This window comes from Heteronotia binoei, chromosome 5, assembly GCF_032191835.1.
Source record: "Heteronotia binoei isolate CCM8104 ecotype False Entrance Well chromosome 5, APGP_CSIRO_Hbin_v1, whole genome shotgun sequence".
Lineage (NCBI taxonomy): Eukaryota > Metazoa > Chordata > Lepidosauria > Squamata > Gekkonidae > Heteronotia > Heteronotia binoei.
Genome location: NC_083227.1, coordinates 43,620,233 through 43,646,029, shown reverse-complemented (window position 1 = coordinate 43,646,029; position 25,797 = coordinate 43,620,233). Strand labels below are relative to the sequence as shown.

General features: G+C 46.4%; 1 protein-coding gene across 2 annotated transcripts; it reads left to right on the top strand.

Moving 5' to 3' along the window:
- The first annotated feature begins 1,509 nt into the window (after positions 1 to 1,509).
- LOC132572401 (uncharacterized) lies at positions 1,510 to 24,530 on the top strand. Of its 2 annotated transcripts, none has more exons than XM_060239359.1 (6): positions 1,510 to 1,686; positions 4,919 to 5,453; positions 13,101 to 13,489; positions 14,630 to 14,790; positions 16,308 to 16,440; positions 23,872 to 24,530. In XM_060239359.1, the coding sequence occupies exons 1-6, from the start codon at positions 1,639 to 1,641 to the stop codon at positions 24,052 to 24,054; spliced, it is 1,449 nt and encodes a 482-aa protein (XP_060095342.1). In that variant the 5' UTR covers positions 1,510 to 1,638; the 3' UTR covers positions 24,055 to 24,530. The 2 variants fall into 2 exon arrangements, with proteins under 2 accessions (XP_060095342.1, XP_060095341.1); XM_060239358.1 differs by having other exon boundaries at positions 1,510 to 1,694.
- Positions 24,531 to 25,797: the final 1,267 nt, after the last annotated feature.

The following is a 25,797-nucleotide window of genomic DNA, read 5'->3' as shown; positions in this document are numbered from 1 at the left end:
CAAATGACATTAGCAGGCAAATGATATGCAGAGAGGTAGTTTGAGTCCAGTGACATCTTAAGACCAACAAAGTTTTATTCAAGGTAAGAGCTTTTGCGTGCGCACACACTTTGTCAGATACAATGAAATGGAAGTTAACAGTCGATACATTAGGGTTGCCAATCCCCATGTGGGCGCAGGGGATACCCCAGTTTGGAGGCTCTCCCCCCGCTTCAGGATCATCAGAAAGCGGGGCGAGGGGAGGGAAATGTCGGCTGGGCACTCCATTTTCCCTATGGAGATTGATTCCCATAGCACAGAAGTGGCCAACGGTAGCTCTCCAGATGTTTTTTGCCTACAGCTCCCATCAGCCCCAGCCATTGGCCATGCTGGTCTGGGGCTGATGGGAGTTGGAGGCAAAAAAAACATCTGGAGAGCTACTTTTGGCCATCCCTGCCATAGGTTATAATGGAGAATTGATCCACTGGTATCTGGGGCTCTGGGGAGGTTGTTTTTTAAGATAGGCACCAGATTTTCAGCATAGTATCCAGTGTCTCTCCCCAAAATACCCTCCAAGTTTCAAAAAGATTGGACAAGGGGGTCCAATTCTATGAGCCCCCAATGAAGGTGCTCCTATCCTTCATTATTTCCAGTGCAGGGAAAGTATTTAAAAGGTGTACGGTCTCTTTTAAATGTGAGGGCCAGAACTCCCTTTGGAGTTCAATTATGCTTGCCACAGCCTTGCTCCTGGCTCCACCCCAATGTCTCCTGGCTCTACTCCCAAAGTCTCCTGGCTCCACCCCCAAAGTCCCCAGATATTTCTTGAATTGGACTTGGCAACCCTAGCAGAGAGGTAGTTTGAGTCCAGTGGCATGTTAAGACCAACGAAGTTTTATTCAAGATGTGAGCTTTCGCATGCGCACACATTTTGTCAGATACAATGAAATGGAAGTTAACAGTTGATTCATTTAGGCAGAGACTGAACAGCAAAATAGTATACAGCACTATATAGTTCCCTTTGGTCTCTTTTTTGCAGCTAAATTGTGATCCTAAGGATCTCATCATAGAAGCCCGCCAACACAGTGCCAGATTAAACCCTGTGGAGGCTCCTAGGCAGTCGAAATCTCGGGGGCCCCTTGGAAATTATCTCTGAGTCAGAGTGCCTGCCCCAGTGCCTATGGCCCCCACTGCAGCCTGCAGGCACCTTCTCAAAAGCCCGTTTGACAAAACTGCAGGGGAGAGGCAGAGATAGGCAAACTTGGCAATGATGCTAGCAGCAGCCACACCAGGCAGGTCAGGTAGAGAGCAACTCAGTTGTTGGCTGTGCCTGCAGGTTGGGAGAGCTGCAAGCAGGGGGGAAACTGGGAGGGAAAGCTAGCCCGGGACCCCTAAAAGTGTGGGGGTCCATAGGCCAGTGCCTAGTTGGTCTAATTGTTAATGGCCCTGCAACCACGGTATTCTTTGGGCTTAGTCTTTGATTCCAGCCTTTGTTTGAGACCTTGAAAAGCCTCTGGCAGTCAGACCAGAGACGAAAGTGAGCGGGTGCGTACCAACGAACGAACTCCAGCCACCAGATGGCGCCGCGGTTGCCAGTCCCGCAGAAGGAAACGCCCATGAAGAGGCGCTCTAGGCGGCGGCAAAAACGAAAGAGGCTTTTTCATGGTGCTTGGAGAAGAAGCCGGAGCGGAAGTCGGATGCCGGGCAGCGGTAACTTGGTAACGTTGGTGGTGTGGGAGGGAGCGACTGCCTCTAGGGAAGAGGGTTTTAGAGGACTTGTCCTTTCAGACGTAAGGAGGGGGCAAGTGGATAGAAGCTGAATTCACTGCAGTTCCGCCTCCCCCGGGAAGGTTCTCTGGAAGATGTGGAGTGCCTTGGGTTTTGAGAAACAGCACAAGGGCTGGGTGGAAAAATAGAATATATCCTGGGAGGGAAGGGTGTTTCATACATATTGTATGTATAATTTCTGGCATAAATGAGCCTACAATCACGCTATGAGAAGGCAAAAAAAGAAGTACTTTTCTCTCACACACACAATACGAGAACTCGTGGGCATTCAATGAAAAAGCTGAGCAGTTGGGTTAGAATGGATAAAAGGAAGCACTTCTTCACCTAAAGAGTGATTAACACATTGAATTCACTGCCACAGGAGGTGGCGGCGGCTGCCAGCATAGACAGTTTCAAGAGGGGAGTGGATAAGTATATGGAGCAGAGGTCCATCAGTGGCTATTAGCCACAGGGTATTGATGGAACTCTCTGTCTGGGGCAGTGATGCTCTGTATTCTTGGTGCTTGGGAGGTGCAACAGTGTGAGGACTTGTAGTGTCCTGGCCCCACTGATGGATCTCTTGAAGGCACCTGGGGTTTTTGGCCACTGTGTGACACAGTGTTGGACCGGATGGGCCATTGGTCTGATCCAACATGGCTTCTCTTATGTTCTTAAATGTGTTAGGGGGAGCAGGGGGACAGGTCACTAGTTTTTTGTTTACATGTGACATGTGTTTAAGCAGTTTTTTGTTGCTCTTGTAGAGCTCTGTGGCACTAGAGGCAGAAACTCCTCTGCCAGTGAGTCAGAGTAGATGATGCTAAGCTTGATAGACCAGTGGCGTGACTCAGTGTATTGCAGCTTTGTGTTTAGTGGCACAACTCACAGTATGATCTGCCCCTGTTTCCCTAGTGGTTACTTTGCATTTTATTTAATTATATTTATATCCTGCCTTCCCATAGTGGGCTCAGTGTGTTCAGTGGGACTTGTTTCCAAATTGGTATGAACAGAATTGCAACAGGCTTTTACTTCAGGGTCTCTGAACACCTGGAATCCTCCTTGTGAGCAAACTTTGCATAAGTTCAGGTTGTAGGGTTGTTGTTTTTTTTAAGTCAAACTTGTGTAAGGTTGGGATTGGTGGCGGAAAGTGCCATCAGGTCGTGGCTGGCAACTTTGTAGGGTTTTCAACCCAAGAGACATTCAGAGGTGGTTTGCATAGCAACCCTGGACTTCCTTGGTCTCCCATCCAACCCAGTTCCAGGTTCTGATGAGGTCAGTCTGGCCAGGGCCTTCCAGCTCAGGACAAAGCTGGGAATACTGATGGCTTGATACTCAGGATACCAAGTATCCTTCTGGTCACATCATTTGAGTTTCTTTGGAATATGGTCTGTGGATTTTGTGTTGCTAGTGCCATTTTATATGGATTACAGAGGATTACAGAGTTTCTGCTTAAACAAGGACTGTTTCTGTGATGAGCCATGTGCTTTGGGAAACTAACCACATCTATTGATCAGAAGTGTAATGACTGTGAACTTAAGGTTTCATTTTCAGTTGTCATGACTAGCAGCCAGTGATACTTTTAACATCCATGTTTCATAGTGACGAATTATTTTTTTAAGAAGGCTCAGTGGCTATTGCAACATCTCGTGACAGTGATTCCCATAAGCTAAATTATGTGTTACATAAAGAAACGTCCCTTTTATTTGTGGCTGAGTAACTTTGAAATGACTGAAACCTGTTATTTGTTGTGCTCCACCTATATGGAACAAAATGAGTGAGTGTGCACCAAATGCATCAGATGGAGGAACACAGAGGTGAGCAGGTATGTGTGGAGTGGTGATGCTTGTAGTGTTTGGAATTGGGATAGGAGTTTTAAGGAAAAAAGTTCTGGGAGATCCATTCCTTGAACTTACTTCTTCATTACCCATGCAAGTTGTACTTACGGTCATGTGTATCTCATGAGCTAAACATAGCCTGTCAACAAGACCTGATATGCTTGGAGTTTCTCCTTCAGTCTCATCTTTTCAGAGAGTTTGACATCAGAAGTCTTAGTGTGATCTGGTTGATTTCTTTTTTTGTATCTTGATTTTCTTCCCAATGGGGACCCAAAGCAGGTTACAAAATTGTTCTCCCCTTCTCTGTTCATCCTCACAGCAAGCCTGTAAGGGCGGAATGACTGGCCCAAGGTCACTCTGCGAGCTTCCAACTTCCAAGTCAGAGAAAACCTCCCAAATCCTAGTCCAACATCGTTGAAGGTGCAAATGCTGTTGGTAGTTCTGTGCATGTCTAAAGTGCCATCAAGGCGCAGCAAATTTATGACGACTCTCTAGGGTTTTCAAGGCAAGAGACACACAGAAGTGGTTTGCCATAGATTTCCTCTGCGAACCCTGGACTTCCTTGGTGGTCTCCCATCCAAGAACTAACCATGATGATCCTGCTTGGTTTCTGAGATATGTTGAGATTAGTGTAGGCTGTCCAGGCCAGGGTAGATTAAATTTACCAGAACAATAACTAAGAGTTATAGCACAAACTAGAGCTCAGATCCCAGCACAGTGATACTGATTTTGAAATCCTGTATTTGACTGGGGCCTCAAACAAAAATCTTCTTGTGCAAAGGCAGCATAGTATGGCTAAGCTAGAAGCCTTGTCTTGTGGTGGTTCACTTCAGATAGCTTAAAGCTTTATACCTAATGGGGTGACTGTTACAGGTGCAGAGAGATTTTGGCATGGAATCCATTTCACATATGCACAACCTTCTTTGTGTGTTCTGAGATGATGCCATCCTGTGAGGACTGTACCATATGCCTTTGCTGCTGGCTGCTGCTGTTTGGTCTTGGGGAAATAACATTTGCTCTCCTTTAGATTGCTATCTGTGAAAGGGAAGTGTTGATATGGATAAACTGCCGGGCTGATGAGGATACTGACAGCTCTGGCCATTGATTGTTGTTAGTCTTGCGCTTTTTCCCTCCAAGGAGCAGGATTCTGACCTCATAACAACTGTGCAGTTCAGTTTGCCAGGAGGGCATGACTTGCCCAAATCTGCATGATGTGCCTCAGAGCTGAATGAAGGTTTGAACCTCTGTTTCCCAGGTTCAACCCAATCTGCTCAGCCACGGAGCTAAACTGAATAAAGTACGCGGTAGCTATAATTGATTCATTGTTCTTCTGATCCCTACAGTTGCATCAGAGACCACACCCTGATTCCCAGCAGCCCATGAATGACCCTGTTGCTCTGAGGGAGGCAGATCCCTGCAGCTGCTGGACTGTGGGAGGCGATGCTTCTAGCAGCAGTTCTGGCCCCGCGATGCCTCTATGTGCAGAGATGTCTCCTGGAGTGACAGAGCTGGAACTGATCTCCAAACAACCTAGCCTGAGGAAAAGAAAGGATTCTCTTTCTGGGACTGGCTGTTTGGAGAGTAGCCCAAGCAATCCTGCCGAGGAGGGCAAGGTCAATAGGGCCAACTGTGAAGGTGGGGGACGTGATCAGTCTCCTGCCCAAATAAATGAGGATGACGAAACAGTCTGCCGGCAACCAGAAACTGCTGATGGTCTTCTTTTGGAAGCGCCCTTAAGACCTAAGAAACGGAAGCTGGTTCTGCACATTGATTTGAACAACACGATCCTGGTGTCTGATGCAGTGACCAATCAGGACCCCAGTGCAGCTCTGAATTATTACTTGAGCACTGTGACCTGGGGAAAGGTCAACCCTGCAGGTAAGATCTCAGATAACTATATTGTTGGAAACTTAGATCATGGTAAATAGGCCCCATCTATGGGCTTTGGCCTCAAGTGGCATGCCTAGGGGAAGGCAGAGCCCCTGATAAAAGGAATGGTAATGTGTTTTAAGGATTGTAGATATTACCTTAATGCTTAGGAAATAGCTCTGTCCAAGCATTCATCAGGACTTGGAGGAGCTAAGTGTGCATCTGTGTGTGAAGAAACAGCAGTTCAAAGATGCAGGAGGAGAACAGAGAACCTTATGCTCACTGCTGTGGGTTTCTCTCTGTCTTCTCCCCACCCCCCATTTAACCACTCAGGGATGTGGAGGGCCTTTTACAATAATACTGTATCAAATGTCTCAGTTTATGTTGTTAGAAAGCAGAAGTTGATGAACTGAATAATATTGTGAAAGAAATCTGCATCTTCTTGCAGGCTCCATTGTATTTCTGAGTGTTCACTGCATCCTGCTGTCATGTTTAATTCCCCCCTTCATGTAGTTCTAAGTACTCAAAACAAGGAAATGGCTATTCTCATTCCAAAACCTCAGGTTGCATGAGAGTAATCTCTGTTGGAGTTTACTCTGTTGTTAGAGTTCTTTTTGGGGGGGGTGTGGGTTGTGGCAGGGTTATACAGTCTGTGGGATCTGCAAGAAATTGGGGGATGGGAGTGGGTGGGAGGACTAATATGGAAATGTTTCACTGCCCTGCAGATTCCCCCCCTCTAAACTCTTGGGGGCTTGAACAGGCAGCTCTGAAGCATTTTCAGTCATTATCAGGATTTAAAAGGGTTTTTCCCCCCTTCCCCCTTCCACATTTCCAATTTCAATTTTTTTCTGCATACCTGGCGAGTCCCTTGAGTAAACAGACTCTTCCCTAGTCTGCAGCTGGTCTTATTGGGCAACTTCTTTTATCCACACAAGACTATTATTAGATGCAGTGATTTGTTTCTCATTTGCTACACACAGTTGTATTTTGTTGTGAGGTTAAGCGTTTTCATTACTCAGTATTTTTTACCTGGGCAAAGTACAGTGCAACATGTGTCGCATTCATTATTTTGTGTCATGTGAATATTGTGTCATGTGAATAGAATTAACATACCTATAGGGTATGTTTGCGATGGAATGAGACAGTGACAAGCAACGCAACTCCCCGACCCTGCGGAAGGCTGAAGTCAGTTCCCAGTTCTTGATTCGCTCTGTATGGGACTTATTCATGAATCCATCCACAAATATTGAGGATAGTTTAAAAGCTCCGAACCCCAAAACAAAGTTTATATCTTTGCTACCTAATCTTAAATAGGTACACATATGGCCTGGCCCGACATGGCTCGGCCCAACAAAGTTACATTTATGTCAGATTTGGAGCACCACAAATCATACACCCTCACATTCAGGGACTTTGCCCTCTGAGAAGACATATGCTGTTTTCTGGTGTCAAACTAATTTGTTATGAGGGCCGAATCTGACATAAATGTAACCTTGTTGGGCCGTGCCATGTTGGGCCAGGTCGTATGTGTACCTATTTAAGATTAGGTAGCAGAGATATAAACTTCATAAAGGACACAGACAAACACAATTAAAGGGTTTTTTTAACTTAAAACATGCTTTAAAACATTAGCACTCACTGGTCTTAATGGTGGTTTCTTTGAATCTCTCCCATGGGATCTAGGGAACTGGGCAAAGGAAGCTCTGGCTCTTTCCTTCCTTCCCCAGGGGTCCAGAAGGGGAGGAGCCTCATCCAGTAGAAAGAAGAGATAGTAAATACAACTGGAGCTGGTATAAAGATAAGCAATATAAGATAACCACCGGAAGCAATAAAACTCTCACACAAGGCGTGTAAATACGAGTTTTTAATGAAGTAAAACAAAAACAAAACTAAGGAACACTAAGCATTCTTGAAATTTTTCTGACAAAGTCTATCAACAGTCACAAAGAATGTTAGCCTCTTCAAAAAGGTAGAGCCGGTAGCAGCAAATTAGAGCATGTGTGGATCCATGTTGTCGAGTCTGCATCTCTAGATTTTGTATAAAAGTGGGATTATTCCCTTATGAAATCGGAAAAGACTTTTGTTGTGTTGAATGGTGTTTAATATTCAGTGTACAAGCCTGTAGCTCCATGAGCCTGTGGCATTTTTTCTGCTTATGTTATACAGTGCCCCTCTTCTTTTTTTATTTTGCACAATGCAATTGAGAGAGCCTGGCAAAGTAAGCTCTCCCCTTCCTCCCCAAGGGAGGAGCTTCAGCCAATTGAGAAAATAGAGACTTTGCTCTGTAGTTCCTGAGCAAGCCTGGCAAAGCAAGCTGTTATGCAGAAGGAAGCAAGAGAGGGAGAAGGAAGTAGATGACAGCCAATTGCTCTGGGGCCTGATATGAGCCCTCTAAGGGCCTAATTTGGCCCCTTGGCCGCATGTTTGACACCTCTGTTTTAAATGAGCCTCAGTATTTGTAGTTGGATTCATGAATAAGTCCTAAATACGGAATGAATAATGGAACTGGGAACCAGCTTCAGCCTCATCCACTCTGAACCTTTTTCTTTAAGAAAGTTATATAAAAATGGATAAAAGACGTGTACTTGCTAGCTGGGTGCTTCTCTGTTGAGCAGCACACCTATCTGGAGTTCAAGCTGGGAACAACAGTTGGGCTTGTGGCTTTGTGGCAAACTGTGCATTTGGCTTCCATGTGTTGCAGGCCAATGCATTCTTGAGGGAGCAGGGCCTTGTAGGAGAACTAGAATGCATTTGGAACAAGTTTAGATAATAAATCTTAAAATTTATGTGGTGCTTTTAGAATATTCAATACACATTCACCTTCCTCAGTGAAGTAGTGGGTCCTGTAAAACAAACCAGCACAACTATCTTCATATTGCAGATAGTGGCTTGTTTAAGGGGCTTCTTAATCAGTTCATAGTAGGGTTGACAGGACAACTTACCTGGCCAACAGGAGTCTCCTGACATCCTTCTGGAAGACTGGAAGTGATGCTGGGCATTTTTGGGCCTACTTCTGGTCCAAGGGGGAGGGGAGACACTCTGGTTTTTGGGCAAAATTCTATAGTAAATTCAGCTTCAAACCACAGAGTTTTGCCCTCAAACCAGAGTGTTGCCTGAAACTGGAAGTAGGCCCAAAACTGGAAGTGGGCCTGAAAAGGTCAGTTAGGGGCTGGATTTCCCCTCATACATCAGCTGGCCAGTGGTAGACAAGAGCATGCAAAAGTGGGAGTTCTCCCATTCCCACCAAGGGGCTGTTAACTCTAGATCATAGCAGCATCTAGATTTGAACCTTTGTTCACAGCTTACCCCCTTAACATCTGAAAAACCTGTTTGAGAGAGGAGTCATGCTTTGTCTGAAGTGACGTGTCCTATTCCTTGATATCTGGAATGTAGCCTTGCTTACTTACATTGGCACTCCAGCATGTGGCCCATAGTGTTGGTGGAACAGCTCCAGCTCTTCTTCCTTTCCCAACCTGTAGCTACACGTGTGGGAGAACCTTTGATTTTATGTGTGTGCGCTTGCGTGCCTGGAAGTCATGGTGACTTTTCTCAACCCCTAGTGGGACTAGGACATTTTCAGAGAGCTGGCTTGTATTGCCTACCTCTGCATCCTGGCACTGGTATTCCCCGGAGGTCTCCCTTCCAAGTACTTGTCAGGGTCAGCCCTGCTTTGCTTCAGAATTCTGAGAAGATTGGCCTGGTCAGAGCAAGAATCTTTGATTTTTAACAGTGGATTTCACTATGGATTAATGCGTGTGAGGTGAAGCATCATTCTTGCCTCCTCTCAAGGGTTAGTGTATGAATAACAGACCAGGTGTCATTCATTAAGGGCCTGGGCCTGCCTGGCACTTGATCAGTCCAAGGTCTGGGGAATGAGCTTCTCATGAGAATGTATTGGGAGGGGGAAGAGAAGGAGCAATGATGTCAGATCCTGGGGAATTCTCCTGGAGGCTTATTGGGATTAGATGTTAACATCACCTGATTTGACGGGTCAAAAACGATAATTGTGACATTCCCTAGAGGGCAGGGGTTCCTCTCTGAGACTTCATGCTTAAAGGCCTGAATGAATCTGTGTTTTGTGAGTCGCTGAAATCGTAGTCTGCGCTAATTTGAGGCTTGCTCTTGGATGTAAATTTTGCATCGCCTGACAAACCTTTGGGAGTGTTAGGCAGTAAGCTTGTTTTGTGTTCTGTATACCTTTTGATAACCTGTTGGCTGTAATCTTAATAACTTGCCTGTTCTTCTAATAAATTATATGATTTTAAAAAAAAAATAACACCAGTCTGGTTACTTGCATGCTCTTGCCCTGGGGACTCACAGGGTCAGCCTGTGCAGCTCTTTGACAATGTGCTTCCTAATGCTGGCAGTTTGCTGACATGGAACCCCCTAAAAAATGCTGTGCATTTGGCCTAAAGTGAAGAAAATGTTCTGTGAAGATACAAAAGGTTTGTTTTTCTGGTTTTTGAAAGAAAGGTAAATATTAGTGATGCATCACTGAGTGAATTATTCAGGCAGCGGATTTTTAAAATTAATTGATTTAGCCTGCTGTTCTTGCTTACTCAAACGGAAATCAAAATTTTTTAAAGTGCAGTGTAATTGTACAGTCCAAACAATAAATAATGCAATAAAATTAGATTACAGAAAATTATAAATCAGTGCAATAAATATAGGCTAACACGTAATGAACAAGGCAACAAAAACTTCCAAAAAATTCAGACATTAAAATACAATCCTGTTTTGTCCCAACCACTGACTCTCCCAGTGGTTGGGACAAATTTTCCTTGCTCCTGCTGTGTTAGTATTATGGGGCAAACACGGGGGAGTCAGCATGGTATTGTGATTAGAACAGTAGTCTGAGACCTGAGTTCAAATCCCTACTCTGGCATGAAGTTCACTGTTTGACCTTGGGTCAGTCATTCTCTCTCAGCTTAGCCTACCTCTCAGGATTGCTGTGATGATAAAACAGAAGGAGGGCCATCTGGAGCTATACAGTGAAAGTGTAGGATAAAAGAGAGAGATGAGTGTAGTGAAGCCATGTTTGCTTTGTGACATGCAGTTCTGTCCTTAGTATCCTGCACCCGTGTCAGTTATATATATATATATATATATATATATATACATACAGATTTTCTTGTGCCTGTCTGAAGAGGTGTGGATCTGAACTAAATAGGGATAACATTCCCCAGGTAAGGGTAAGGGATTGTCTGCTTTCATGGGCTGTTGCCCACAGAAATTCCCCCCAAACAGTGACACTGTGTGCAATGTGCTGACATCACCCGGAAGTGACATCAGTGATGTTGGGGGGACACTCTCCTTTTTGGACAAAACTCTATGGTTTGAGGCCAATTATACCATAGAATTTTGCCCAAAAAAAGCAGTGTTGCTCCCAAGCTGATGTAGTTTTCCCCATGACATCAGTGCATTCTGCGATGCCCCTGCCCACTCTTGGAACACCCCCAACCCCCCCCCCTCGCCAGTGTGACATGGGGACCTGGCAACCCTAGAACTAAAAGATTATCTGGCAGTCCAACTCCCTGTTGCAAGGCAGGACCATGTACCTATTATGCCGCCCACGATCCGGATCTCTTTATAGATCAAGCTCCTTTGTTCTCTGTGAAAGTAACCTTATCAAAAGAGCTGCCACAACCTGTATTTCAGTGCTTTCGAAGTACATTTGCATATTGTTGATGTCTTCAGAAATGGGTTATGGCCCTCTGTCTGTCTCTCTCTCTCTCTTTCTCTCCCTCCCATTCAGGCATCAGGGATCCAGATGAACATATATTCAGCAGGAAGGGCTTGACTTCAGGTGCCCTCTGCCTGGGCCACTGCTGTTCACATCAGATATTCATAAAAATATGTTGAATAATATTTTGAACGTGCTGTGATTTTTGGCTTCACAGAATCCTCTGATTCCCTTGGTGGGAGATAGACAGTATTTTACTGCTGTCACATAGAAGCGGTAAAATAAACCTAACAAGAAATGGTTGTGGAATCTCCTTGGTTGGAGATTTTCAAGAAAAGGTAGAAAAGATTGGGTAGGTGGGAAGTCAATATATTATTAGGGTAATGGAGGCACTGATCCCTGCATCGTTTGCCTTTACCCCTCCTCCACCATCCATGGCAGATAAGATTGCTGGTAATTAGATTAGCATTGTCTGTGCAGCCTGGTACAGGGATGTCCTGGGAAAAGAAGGAAACCTTTAATGTACCTAGGTACATGTCACAGCACTGGCACGGCACTGCAAAAGCTGCTGGCTCAGGTACAAATGTGGGTGCAGGGGAGAGAGTGGCATGCGCATCTGGAGTTTAGCTGTCTTTTCTGGAACCAGCTTGTCTCTTTGACAGCAAATGCTGTTGGAACCGAAATGGGCAGCAGAGTTCTGGCTGCATACACAGTTCTGCTGTAGGGGGTCTCTGCCGCTACATGGGTGGATGACAGGAAGGACGTGGGGCATTCCTCAGAAACAGGGCATGTGCTTTGCACAGAGAAGGTCCCAGGTTCGATCGGGAAGTGGGTGATGTGCAACTCAAGACCTAGAGATCTGATGCCAGTCCAGCATGATCAATGCTAACCTTGAGTGACAAAAGGTCTGATTCAGTATAAGGCAATTTCATGTGACTCGTTCTTAAGCATGGGACATCCCTTGTATGGCTAGATGTTAAACTCAGGTCTGTTCAAACTGTTTGCCAGATTGTGAACAGTTGGCAGAAACAAGGGATTGGATCCAGACTAGATTTTCCAATTACATACAAAATGCTACTCCTGTGGAATAGGGAACCTTGAAGAATGTCATGGGCAGGTCTGCAGCAGGAAGGAGGAGGGGTCATTAGAAATTGCTAGTTTGGTCTGGGGCCAGCCCATGGTATCTAGCACAATTTTAGGTTTTGTATAAGTAAGCAAAACAGAGGCTCAGGCAGATAAGCCACAAGCAAGGTATACAGCAGGGGTGGCCAAGGGTAGCTCTCCAGATGTTTTTTGCCTATAACTCCCATCAGCCCCAGCCATTGGCCATACTGGCTGGGGCTGATGTGAATCGTAGGCAAAAAACATCTGGAGAGCTACCCTTGGCCACCGCTGGTATACAGTGATGATGAAGCCCTGATGCTCCTTTAAAAGCTTTTTTTTTTGTTACACCTTTTAAGCAGCCTTCAAAGTAGAGCCTGGAAAGCTGTTTCTTGTTCTAAGGTGTGAAATTTGGGAATGGGAGAAGGAATGTGAGGAAAACATTTGTTTTGCCTGTAGAAGGTCCCAGCTTCAATTCCTGACATCTCCAGTTAAATGGATCAGGGTGATGTCAGACCTCAGCCTGAGACTCTGGAGATCCACTGCCAGGCTGAGTAGATAATACTAAACTTCATGAACCAGTGGTCTCATTCAGAATCAGGCAGCTTACAATGTGTTTATGTGGATGGACTAGGAGCCAACGTATGCAGGTAGAGCTCAAGGAAGGGACTACAGTGAAATGAGAGAAGAGGGGAAGGTCGTTGGAGTGGTGAGGCAGGAGGGAGCGATGTGTAAGCTAGCTTAGCAAGTGTAAGGGAAGGGTCAAGGTGTCTCAAGAGGTGTAAGGGGAGCAGTGCAGGGACTGAAGCCTCTTGTGGCACCAGCAGTGGCAGAGGGAGATGTTTTCAAAGATGTTTCCTTCTTTCTTCCAGGTAAGTGGCAGTGGCTGAGCAAGTCCCCCTCACTGCTCCCTCCTTGCCCAGACGCCGTGAACTTTTACTCTCAGTTCGGCCGTGACACTACCTTCACCACCAAGCCTCTGGGCCAGCCATTCCGAGACCTCCATGCCCACCACCTGAGACTGCTGGAGTGGCCCGGCCAGCCTCACCCAACATTCTCCATCCCCGGTGAGCAGCCAGCCAAGCGCTACCACTTGGTGCTGCCTTCCTTCTTCCACCTCCTGCAGAGTCTGCACCGGGAAGGGAGGCACTTCACCGTCGTCTTCCGCACTTTTGGCACGGACCTGCCTCGTGTCCTGCAGGCGATGCACTGTGCCCTGGAGGGGCAGCACCCCCACTTCCCTGTGCTGCGGGACATCCCGGTGAGTGGGCCAGAAACACACTGTGACTTTTTCTCTGCAGGAGTTCCTCCAGACCTGCCCAGCTTGAGACCTTCTGATTTGATCGCAGTTGCTGCCTTATTAGGAAGCCGACTGTTGCTTCTTCCCGGTTCACTCTCTCTTGTTTTGTAGAGGCTTTTCACATAAATGGAGCATCAGATGGTTTAGTTTTCCATACGGCCCATCATCAGGCTTTTTGAGTTCCTCTGTGCGATTGCAGAGACCTGGGTTTAGGTTTCCTGATTCTACTCCCCTTCCCTACCCCCAGGGTTGTGGTAGTAGAGGAAGTCCTGCCAAGATCAGAGACATATCCTTCCCCTCTCTCCTAGGAGTACACAGCTGCCTTGGGCAGGTCTTTGGAAAGACTGCTTATGCATTTTGTAAGTAAACAACAGAGGCTGCAGGAATAAAGCCCACCATTACCAAGCCAGTTTACTGGCTACATCCAGTAGGACAGTGGCTAGCCCCATGTTGTTTGTGATAACAGCAGCAAAACCAGGTCACCCATAGACAAAGCAGAGGTCTCCCCATTCCCTGGAGATTCCCCAGGAATCCAGAAAAGACTGACTGTAAATCAATCAAATGAATGTTGGGAGAAGTTGAGCCCATTGAGGGGGAACTGTGTGTGGGGTGGGGGGGAAGGAAGGTCATGGCTTCCTTAAGCTCCTGAAAGTTGATAGAACCCTAAAATGACTTCCAAATTGTTTTATTTCTCTCCCACCTCACCATTAGGATTCTTTCCAAGCCCTGGGTGCTGTTGGAAGCCTGATGCTAGGTTAGGTGGGCCAGCTGGGCTCCTCCTAAGCTCTCCAGGCATATGCCGAACGCTGTTCACAAAAGCAGACCACCTGCACAGGGAAAGAGCTGCAAGACAAGAGCCAGAACAGGGAAGTTGGCTCTGACCCTTTCAAAGGGTCTTTTCTGCTTCCATGTGGGGCAAGAGGTTTTAAGGCTTTGCAGAATGCACTCCTCCAGCCTCTGCTTAGGCGACAGGCGCTTTCTGTTCAGCATGATTTCTCCATCTCCCTACTGCTTTTATTTCAAGTGAGATAATCACACTCTCTCCCTGGTGCACTCATTTCAAGTAACCGTTTCTCTTATCTCTCCGCTCTGCTGCGGTAGCTGCCTGTAGACCTCAGCCCAGGAAAAATCCGTTGCAGCAAACGAAAGGTGACGTTGACCCAGGGAGCAGAGCGGCTCTCCACCGAAGCTGGTGACAGGGAAATGTACATGTTCTTCAGCTCCAAGGAAGGCCTCTGTGGCTTCCAGGATCACTTTGACTGGTGAGGAATAGAATGACTGTGCTTGATGTCTGAATCTGTGATGGAGGTGTCCTTTTGTATTTGCTGCCAGTGGTTCCATTAGCAAGGGAAAGCCATCTTGGCCCAAGTATTAACAAACCAAAACAAAGCCTCCTGGCTTTGGCATGCAGATTTCCCGGATCCCTGCATCTCCAAGGATGTCGCTCATTAAAGAAATCATATGAAAGGAACCGTTTCTTTGGCGCCAAGCAAACTACAGTCAGTCTTAAGCAATTACCCATTTATTTGCTGTCCCCAGCCACGCGTTCCTGCTGAGGCACATTTATCTGCTTCTTCCTTTGCCTTTTTCTTTGCCTCAGCTTATCCTACATCTGCTAAATTACTTGGAGACTTTTTTTTAAAAAATCATGTCTTGGTTGATTGTTCGAGTTCCCTTGGGTGCTGCTGTGTCCCCTGCTGGGACTGAGGAGTGTGGTTTCCCCTTGCTCTTCGGGAATTCGACCCCTGTCAGTAAGAAAGGGATGTGTTGGCCTACATCCAGGTCAATCTCATGGGGGTGGTGCGGGAGTAATTAGCTGGCCTCTCCTGTATGGCATCTCCTTCTCTGCCATGTAGTCAGAGTCATCTTATGGACATTGTGCCAACTAACCTGCTTGTTCCTGGAATAGAGAAATGGATTTGGGCTAATCTCTTCATTTAAGCAGCCAATCAAAACTCAGCATAGCCAGGTTGCAATAATCTGTTTTTATTGCCTGGATGACTACTAGGCGGCCTGTCCTGCCTAGGCCTTTGGCAGAGGCTGCCAGTCCTACCTGTGATCTTCTCTTTGCAACAGCGGTACTGTGCTGCTTGTGCAAAACAGCAGGACACAGACAACCTTCACTGATATCCCTTTGGTTCTACATTAAGTGTGACAGGTATTTGATTCATCTGCAGTTTTGCTTCTCTAACACAGAATTTAGCTTCTAGTGGTACAACATCCTGGGAATCTATTATTATTTTTAAAGTGAGTTTCTGGCCCTTGTGGCTTTGGATAGATGCTTGGAAGCAGTTTGGCATTGTTGCAAGATGGGGGGCAGCTTAGAAACTGGAGGAGGGGGGCTGCAGTAGATTGGCAAGGTCCTCTAGCCATTTTTGTTGGCTCTTCTTCCCTGTCCCACCCTAATGCTACCTTTCCATTTCTAAGGAGGACTTAACTTGATGCTATGCAACCCTCCATTCTCCTTTATCACCTTGTTCGTTGCCTAAAACTATCAGATTTTATGAAACCCTGAATTTTAAAGGCAGAAGAAGCAGTGTGGTAATAAGGACAAATGTGGGAGAGTATGAACAGAGTAGGGATTTGTGTGTGATCTTTTCTAATACAGCCTCTGGTATCCTCCTTTTCTTTCCATTTTCCCCTTGTGGTAACAGGCTGGGGAGCACACTATGTCTTCTCACTATGTGTGAGCACACTATGCCTCCTCAGAAGCTTTGGTTAAGTCATCTGAGAAAGTAGTCCCTGAGAGCTTCTTGTCACGTGTCTCCTTGTGTTACAGGTGGGCCAGCAATCAGTACTCCAGTCAAGGTGGGAAACCCCTCTGGATCAATCCTCATGACGCAAATGTGCATCACATCTGTATAGATGACAACATTCGGCTAAATGATTCTGACACCATCGTACATCCTCGGGTATCTTTGTCGTGACCTATATCTATCATTGTACAGGACACAATCCAGTGACAGTTGCGTTAGCACCCTGGAGGGTGGGGAGAGAGATTATATCCTGCCATCTGTTTTCAACAAAAGGAAGACCCCCTCCTGTGCTGTCCATGAGGGTCCGCTGATCCCTTCCCTAGAAAACCCCAAATTTGGAGGGGCTGCAGTGGAAGAGGGAGGAAGGTCCAGTTGCATGAACCCTGCTGTGTTTGTGGGTCTCATAGAGTAAAAACAACTACATTTAAACAAAGAGAGGAGTGACATACCAGACAATGGGGAAAAGGGAAGGAAGATTTTCTTTCAGATATGAGGCTCTCTTTATTAGAATGTTAAGATACCATCATAAGGACAGGGCCATTTACAGTCTCTCAGCCTAGCCTACCTCACAGGGTGGTTGTGGAGATAACAGTCGGAGGGGGGCTTTGTAAGGTGTCCATAGCTCCTTGCAGGGGTGGGATAAAAATAATAAGAATACAAAGTAAATGTGGGAGGAGACTAGGAATAGACTCCAAACTTTGTGGAAAAACATCCACCTCTGCTTGTCTTTTTGGCCTGGCATATCTTGTGCTTTGTTCATATCCCACTTTCCTTCAGCAATCTCACGGTGGCATACAAGCTTCACCACTTTTAGCCTCACAACAACCCTGCAAGGTAGGCTGGGAGAACAGCTGGCCCGAGCGACCCCCAGCAAACTTCCATGGCAAAGTGGAGGTTGAGTCTCCTCCATCACCCCAGTTCCATTCTCTAACCCAGGGGTGGCCAAACTTGCTTGACGTAAGAGCTACATAGAATAAATATCAGATGTTTGAGAGCTGGAAGACATGAACAAATATCACACACACATCTTTATTAAAACTCTTAATACTTTCTTTGCACAGAAAGATAAAATATGTATGTGTCCACTTTACAACACAACCATGCTAGGAGACTTTTTAAGAAAACAAAAACTGGGAATAGCAGTCCCCTTAAGACCAGCATGTGGTCTTATTTTTTGGCACCAGTGGAAGAAGGAAACACCTATCTACCATACAAATCACTGACCACCATTTTTATCATTATGCATCTCTCTTTGCATGGACACCAATGGAATGTAAATACAGGTCCTGCAAGAGTTATGAAATTAAGGGGGAACGCTGCACCACCCTCTTTACTTCCTTCCCGCCTTTCAGTGGCTCCCTCAGATCTTGTGCTCTCTTTCCCTATTCTAAGTCTCCAGGTGGCCTCTGTGGTAGTAGAGAAGAGCTTGCAAGCCTGCCTATTTCCCCCTCCTTCCGCACTTCACACTGAGGAAACAGTCAGCGCTCAGAAGCTGACTGAGGTCCTAGAACATAAGAGAAGTCATGTTGGATCAGGCCAATGGCCCATCCATTCCAACACACAGTGGCCAAAAACCCAGGTGCCATAGGAGGTCCATCAGTGGCGCCAGGACTCTAGAAGTCATTATACTGTTGCCCCTCCCAAGCACCAAGAATACAGAGCATCACTGCCCCAGACAGAGAGTTCCAACAATACGCTGTGGCTAATAGCCACTGATGGACCTCTGCTCCATATGTTTATCCAGTCCCCAAGTCCTGATGCTATGCATGCATGCTTGAGAGAAAACCTGCATTAAGTTTCTCCTTGACATCCAGGAGCTGCATAACCTGTGTGAAAGCCACATGCGACTCCCGAGCTGCAGTTTGGCCACTCATGTTCTAACAATTACTCTATGCAGGCTTCTTTGGCCACAAGGATACACTATGGCTGTATGTAAATAGAGTTCTTTTAGTTTCACCTTTGTCTTGCTAATCACCTTTGGGACTGAGAAAATGTGACTTGCCCTAGGAGAGCTTTGGGGCGGTGTGGGAGATTGGCACCCTCCCCCCTCCCACATCCAGGCAGAATGTTTTCTCCTTGCCCAGCTTATGAAAGCCTCTGCCTGACTTGGTAAGGGAGATGCTTCAGCCGTGGTGGGGAGGGGCTGGCTGGCTACCAGGCACAAGTGCAGATGATTAGAAGGTACAGAATGGCAGGCGCTGCCTAGTGCCCACTCTTGCTGCAGAGCTCCTTCCATCCTCTGAGCCATTCCGGCTCGCTCACCGCTGGAGCCCAGCAGCCTCACTGGCTCTGAGCAGCCCTGAGGAAGCACCCTGTGCTTAAAAGGGCAGCTTTTGCACTGGAGCAGGCTCCAAAGCAAGGGAGAGGGGAGGTTTTTAGCTGTTGTGGCAGCTTTTTGTCTTGGTCGAAAGTTTTTCTTTGCGAGAGGAGGAGGGGGGAGCCGGCCGGAGCTCTGGTCACTGGCTGGCCTGGCAGCCTGAGGAGCAGCTGGGCACTAAAGGTTAATTGGATCTTGCTGGAATCCAGCCGCCACAATAGACTCTCGAGGCTCTTTGTGTAGACAAAGTGTCATTATTGGCCGCAGGAGGGTGTCGATTTTCTGCCCTTCCTTTGGTCCTTACAGCTGATCAATAACACAGTGAGCTCTCTGGGGAAAACACTAAGAGCTTCTTGTGAGCATCTGGCATTCCTTCTCCCCCCCCCCCCCCCCAGTAAAATGGATTGCTCTCCGTTGGCTAAGATGAGAGAGGGGAAAACATTTCTCACCTCTCTCTGGCCCTTATTTGTGTGTGTGTGTTAAGTGCCATCTTCCGCTTTATGGGGAGCCTATGGATTAATGACCTCCAGAAGTGCCCTGTTGTTAGCAGCAATCCTGAGATCTTGCAGACTGAGGGCTGTGGCTTCCTTCACTGAGTCCATCCATCTCATGTGAGGTCTTCCTCTTTTCCTGCTGCCTCCCTGGCCCCTGGTCAACTGATACTTTAAAAGAGCAGTGCCCTGAAGAGAACCCCTGGCGATTCTGTGCCACCAGCTGGTTCCAAGAGCAGGCCCATGTTGACTTAGAGACCCTGAGGATTTTTATCTGGGCTGGGGCTGCGTCTGGTTTCTTTTGCCTGTAGCCCAGGTTCATCTCTGGCCCCAAAGCATGTGGGGCCTGGCTGCACTCCAGCCTGCTGTCCTCCCCTTATTGTTCTCTGCTCATGGGCCTCATATAAAGAAGCACTTATTTGCTGAGTGCAGGCAGCAGCCTGATTTTAGTGCATGAGGGGATGCTGCTGTGGGTTTAATAGCTGCACAGAAGGAAGAACTCCAGGCCGAGGGTTATTAGGAAAAGGGTGTGAAAAGAGAAAAGGTCAGAGTTCTCGTACTCTTGGTGCAGCTCCATTTGGGAGACTGCATACAATTCTCAGAAAAGTACATTGTACAGCTCACGAAAGGTGCAGAAAAGGACTAGAAAAAGAATCAAGGAGTTGAAGCATCTGTCCTGTGAGGAAAGGCTAAAAAGTCTGGATTTTTTTTCAGCTTAGAAAAAAGATGATTAAATGTGTCTTTGGGGGTGTTCCCAGGTCCCTGGTGGGGGATTGGGGGAGCAAGATTGCCAGATCCAGGTTGGGTCACTCCTGGAGATTTGGGGATGGAACCCGGGGAGAACAAGGTCCTCAGTGGGCTCCGGGGCCTCCAAAGCATTCATTTCTCCTCAGAGGGGAAGTGATTTCTGTAGCCTGTGTTGGATTCTCTGGTTTGGTACAGCCAGGAATCTTTATCTTAAACAGCAGAGTGTGCAAAAGCTGACCACGCAGAGAAGCAAGGTGCTGAGTGTGCTTGCAAGCTTACAACGTTACACAGAACCAGTAGAGATATTCAAAGCTAATGAGAGTTCTTTATTAATATCCATTCTAGACAGGATAAATGAGAGAGAGATTCTAAGCCTTACTATCTACAGATGGTGATGGATGCAGGGATGAGAGGCCCTGTGTCCATTGTTCAAAGACAAAAGTACGTGCTCCTTTCTTTGTGTGTGTGAGAGGAAGAGTGTAGCAGAAAGGAAAATGCTCCCTAAGAAGTATCAATCTACACATCAAAGGGGACAGAAACAGAAGAGTAAACAGGAAGAAAATCCATAGTGTGCCTATCTAACTGACTCTCTTTTAACCCTCCTCTGGAGGCTGAGGCCAAAAAGACCTTGTCTTCTGACACTCTGTAGTCTGGAAATGAGTTGTGATCCAGGAGGATTCCCAGGTCTCACCTGGAGGCTGCCATCCCTAGTTTGTAGGGGTTATAAAATTGTGTATAACATAATGTATAACTTCCTCTCCCAGAAGACTAGAATTCACAGCCACTTGATGAATTTGATGGTCAGTAGATCCACAACAGACAAAAGGAAGATCCAACTGGGCAGCCATGTTGCGCTGAAGCAACAGAACAAAGTTAGAGCCCAGTGGCAACTTTAAGACCAGCTAAGTTTTAATTTTTTCCCCAAGAAAAACTTTATTAAACCATAAAACAAATTCCAACCAAATAGACATAAAAATATTTGAGGTATGAGACAATATAAGATAGAAAATCATATTAGAGGTAAATACTTCAATGATGTAATGCTATTAAACAATGAAATGAACATATAACATATCTACACAATTACTAGAAATTTTTACTACAAGCTTTTAACAAAGCCCAATTGTCAGTAAAAGGCAAAGTCTAAGTACACTGATATTAGATTGAACATATTAAAAAAAATAACATTTTTCAAAAAAATTGACCAACTAAGTTTTATTCAAGGTATGAGCTTTTGTGTGCACACACACTTCCTCAGATACAATGAAATGGAAGAAATGTTGTTCTTGTTTTGCCTCAAAGTGTCTTCAACATGTTGTATGCTAATTTGCTATTTAGCCCAGTCGATAAGTTTGGATGGTTTTCTTCCATTTCATTTTATCTGAAGTGTGCTTGCACATGAAAGCTTACACTTTGAATAAAACTCTTGGTTGGTCTTAAAGGTGTCACTAGACAAAAGAAACTATTTATTGGCACAATGCAGAGTCAACTAATATAACTCAATGCGACAGGATGTGCTGATGATTGTCAACAAAGATGGCCTTAAAAGAGCATTAGACAAAAGTTAGGAGGAAAGGTCCATCAATGGCTTTTTGGCCTCTGTGTCCAACTTATGGGTCTTCCAGAGCATCTGGTTGGCCACTACGGGATGGACCACTTGCTGACTGAGCACTGCTTTTCTTGTGTTCTTATGGCTGCTGCAGTTTCTCCAGCAAGACAGAAGTAGTGTCTGCCAGATCCAGTATGGCAGTTCTGTGAACCAGGCAGTCTTAGGTACTGTTCACCCTAGAAATGTACAGCAAGAAATCTTGTTACCTGTATGACTTGGAATCATCTGCTGATTTGTACTCCATCATGCAAACCGGGGGGTGGTTCAGGGGGAGGCAGCATCATTGTTCAAGCAGAGCAATAATGCCCACAAAGGAGTCTCACGCACGTGTCTGTGTGTGAGCACCCTGGGGATGAGGGAGGACCTTGGGCTACTTTTTAATAACTTCTCTGGGCAAGGTACCTCTCCTTCAGCAAAGAGTGCTTTCTGGCTTTCACAAGCCTTTTAGTTGGATGGTCAGTGAAAGTCACTGGGAGGAATGATCACTTTTCTTACCTTTGTTCCCACTTGTTCCTTTTGAGCCAGAGCTTGTTAGTCTTAGGTTTTCCAAAGGCTGGCTTTCCCAAAAGATTCTGGAACCTGAGCTGGTCATGATGCATCTGTTGGGATGTTCATCTCTATGATTGCATCTTAGTTTAGAATTGGAGTACCTTTCCTCACTGCTAAGTTTGTCGCAGAAAGCTCTGGTGATTTTCTTTTTTGAAAAAGCAGGTATTGTGGCTCAGACATGCTTGGAAGTGAAGCACTGGAACATGGTATTCCTGTTTTCTGATCCCTTGTTCAGGAGCTTGGGCAGTTCAGGAACTAGTGGTGGTTACCCACTGTCAAGGGGATTAGATAGATTCATGGAAGATATGTCTTTCAGTAGCTGCTAGCCATAGTGACTGAAGGGGAACCTCCACGTTCAGAGGCACTAACCTCTGAATCCCAGAGCTAGGAGGCAACATCAGGGAAGGCCTTGACCTCAGTGCCCTGTTGATAGCCCTCCCGAGGAACTGGTTGGCTACTGTGTGAGACAGGATGCTGGACTAGAAGTCTGATCCAACAGGGCTCTTCTTATGTTCTTATTTAGAAGATGATATTGGATTTATATCCCGCCCTATACGCTGAGTCTCCGAGTCTTAGAGTGCTCACAATCTCCTTTACTCCCCCCCCACAACAGATGCCCTGTGAGGTGGGTGGGGCTGAGAGGGCTCTCACAGCAGCTGCCCTTTCAAGGACAACTCCTGCAAGAGCTATGGCCGACCCAAGACCATTCCAGCAGTTGCAAGTGGAGGAGTGGGGAATCAAACCCGGTTCTTCCAGATAAGAGTTCATGCACTTAACCACTACACCAAACTGGCTCTCTCAGTTATAGTCAGTTATCTTTTTAAAAAGTCCGTTCACCTGGAAAGGGGTGAAATTCTGATGCAAATTAACTCTCCGACAGAAAATAAAGGTGGACTCGAAGTGGGGCATCCTTACTGTAAATTTTATTTTTAAATGGATAGCAGGATAAGGAACAAACATGGATAAGGTAAAGCAGCCTCCATCATTTTTTAGGCTCTCTGCTATCTCCTTGTACTCTAGTTCATTCTTTTGTAAGCCAAAGTCAGAAAGTGTTCTCAAAACAGACTTTAGACTTGCCTTGCAGCAGCCTTTTATACATACAGCTTTACCAAAACAAGGATGTCTCTTGAGTGGGCATCCTGACCCGAAGCTCATATAGCAACGTGGATAAAGTTCACCAGGCTGACATGAGCTGAATAAGCCTGTCAAAGGTCAATGTGGAAATTGTGAGGCTAGGAAAGGATGGCTGCCACACCCTGATAGGGGAAGGAGAGCTGTGGATTTTCTAATAAGAGAGGGGCATTCTGTGCATGCTCAGTGGTCTTCTGTGCAAGTTTGTTATTCATTGTGTTCCAGGAGGTGTAGTTCTAGTTCTAGTGCTGTAGCTTGGCCAGGCCCAGACTCCAGAGCAGGGGTGGCTAAACTGTGACTTGGGAGCCACAAGTGGTTTTTCTACGCATATTGTGTGACTCTCAAAGCCCCCACCGTCCTGTTGATTTATCCAAGGCAAGCCAGTCGACGGCTTGGATGATGCATTTAAAGTTAAAGTTGCTTTCTTTCTACCTCTCTTTCTCCTCATCTATTTGTTTCCCTCCGATGTCTTGCAGCTCTCAGACTTATAATATTTATTCTGTGTGGCTCTTAGGTCAAGCAAGTTTAGCCACTCTTGTTCCAGAGTTTTAGAGATTCCAGTTGCCAGACTCTGGGGAATCCTAGGCAGGTATTGCCAACCCATAAGTGAACAAGGCGAGGGGTGTGGCTTTTGATTCCACTGCCACTCTGTTTTGGGCCCCTGGTGTTTTTCTCTGCTTGCCGGAAAGATCAGAGTATTTGTGCCGTCTCAAGTCCTGTCTTTCTTCTTTTTAACCGGGCAGATGTTCTCCAGGCTGGGAGAGGCCAGAGCCCAGATGATCCCTACCTCAGAGCTGTATGACATTTGTCTGGTCCAGACAGACCTCCTGGAGGCCATTGCAGACATGAACTACTTCTGCCGCTGCGTAAGAAGGTGTGAGGAGAACTACGAGCGCTTCTTGGCCAGAGCTGGGGGTCACGTGTAGTGGCGGGGCTGGTGGTGGGGGCTCTCTCTGGAGGAGTTTTGGAGCCCTCTGTACTCGGTGCCGCATGATGCGGAGCTTGCAAGAGAAGAAGGACGTCTGCTGTTTCTTGCTACAAGGCATTCATGTTCCCAGCTGGACTGCTGTCTGCATATATCCCAGTGGAGTTGCTGCCCTCGTCGTAACCTCCCTGCTTGTACTCAGCATAGGAAATTCTGGAGGCTCCTTTGGAACTGCTACTAATCCCAGAAAGGACTCTCCTCCTTCGGCACTGTCTAAAAGGAGCAGCCAGAAGTGGCTGTTTCGGGGCTTTTCCCTCTTATTTCAGACTTATTCAGAACCAGGGTGGTGCACAGAGACTTCCTTAGCTCCAAGAGCTTACTGCCAGTCCTCCTGTATCTTACCTTGCTATGGTGCAGGGAATCTGCAGGTCTGTTACATGCTTTCCCCAAAAAACATTAAAGTCGGCCCTCACTGCTCTTGTTTGTTCATTAGTCGTGACAGCTGCTGACCTCAACCAGTGTGGCATGGTGCTAAGCAGGCTCACAGTGGGGAGACATTTCAGGGGTGAGTGCCTGTTTCTGGGTTAATTAAAGTCCAAAGGCTCGTGGATGTTGCTGGTTTAGGGAATTCTCCATCTGTTCCTTCCTGTGCATTAATAAGATCACCACGAGGTTATCCAACGATGAGAACTCTTAGAATCATGTGTAGCTTTCTTATTGCTGTCTGTCTCTCTCTCTACATGCACTTCCGTAGCAAGAGGCTGAATCAAATAATTCTTCAGCTGTGAGCTATGATGGGTTTCTAGGAAGCATCCACTTGGTGGACTGAAATGGGCCTTTTTGGCAGGATCCTGGTTCTGTTTATATTCTTTGAAGGCTTCTAGGAGGACAAAAGCCAATGAAGAGGCCTGAGGGAAATTATTTCTATGATGGAGGAGGGAAAGTTTCACATAAAATATATGAAGCAGTTGGGCTTTGCACTACATTTTTTATTCTAATATTCACTGCCTGGTAGGGCTTGGCTTGGCTTGACTGCAGGCATCCATACTGCAGAGAGCCAGTCTGGTGTAGTGGTTAAGTGCATGGACTCTTATCTGGGAGAACCGGGTTTGATTCCTCACTCCTCCACTTGCACCTGCTGGAATGGCCTTGGGTCAGCCATAGCTCTGGCAGAGGTTGTCTTTGAAAGGGCAGCTGCTGTGAGAGCCCTCTCAGCCCCACCCACCTCACAGGGTGTCTGTTGTGGGGGGAGAAGATAAAGGAGATTGTAAGCCGCTCTGAGTCTCTGATTCAGAGAGAAGGGTGGGGTATAAATCTGCAGTTCTTCTTTCTTCTTCCCCCCTTGAAACTGTCTCTGGGCTCCATTGCAGGAACCTCCAATGTCAGAAGTGTGTTTAGTGGAGCTTCATTTGCAGCACAATCCTAAGGGGGGGGGTGAGGTGGGCTGAAAGTGTTGTGGGAGCAAACTAACTGCTACGCTGGTGGAAACGCGAGTTGCGCCGTTCTAACTCCCTCCCTGTCTAACCATTAAGAAGATTAAGTTCCACATTCAGGTGGCAAACCTAAGCAGCATGCCTTGGACTGGAGAGAACATCATCTGGAGCCCTTTCAACAGACGACAGGAACCCACAGGGTCCCATGGACGTCAGATACCTGGTTTGAAATGCTCTGTCTATCAGGCTCAGGCTGGTTCTTATACTTAGACCAGCATGCTGGAAATATGGATTGGAGGGATCCATGCAGA

Excerpts from the sequence above, each read along its gene's own strand:
- LOC132572401 (XM_060239358.1), top strand. The coding sequence starts at position 1,554 with ATGGCGCCGCGGTTGCCAGTCCCGCAGAAGGAAACGCCCATGAAGAGG. Across the intron at positions 13,490-14,629 it reads CTGTGCTGCGGGACATCCCG|CTGCCTGTAGACCTCAGCCC; the intron begins GTGAGTGGGCCA and ends CTGCTGCGGTAG. Across the intron at positions 16,441-23,871 it reads ACACCATCGTACATCCTCGG|ATGTTCTCCAGGCTGGGAGA; the intron begins GTATCTTTGTCG and ends TTAACCGGGCAG.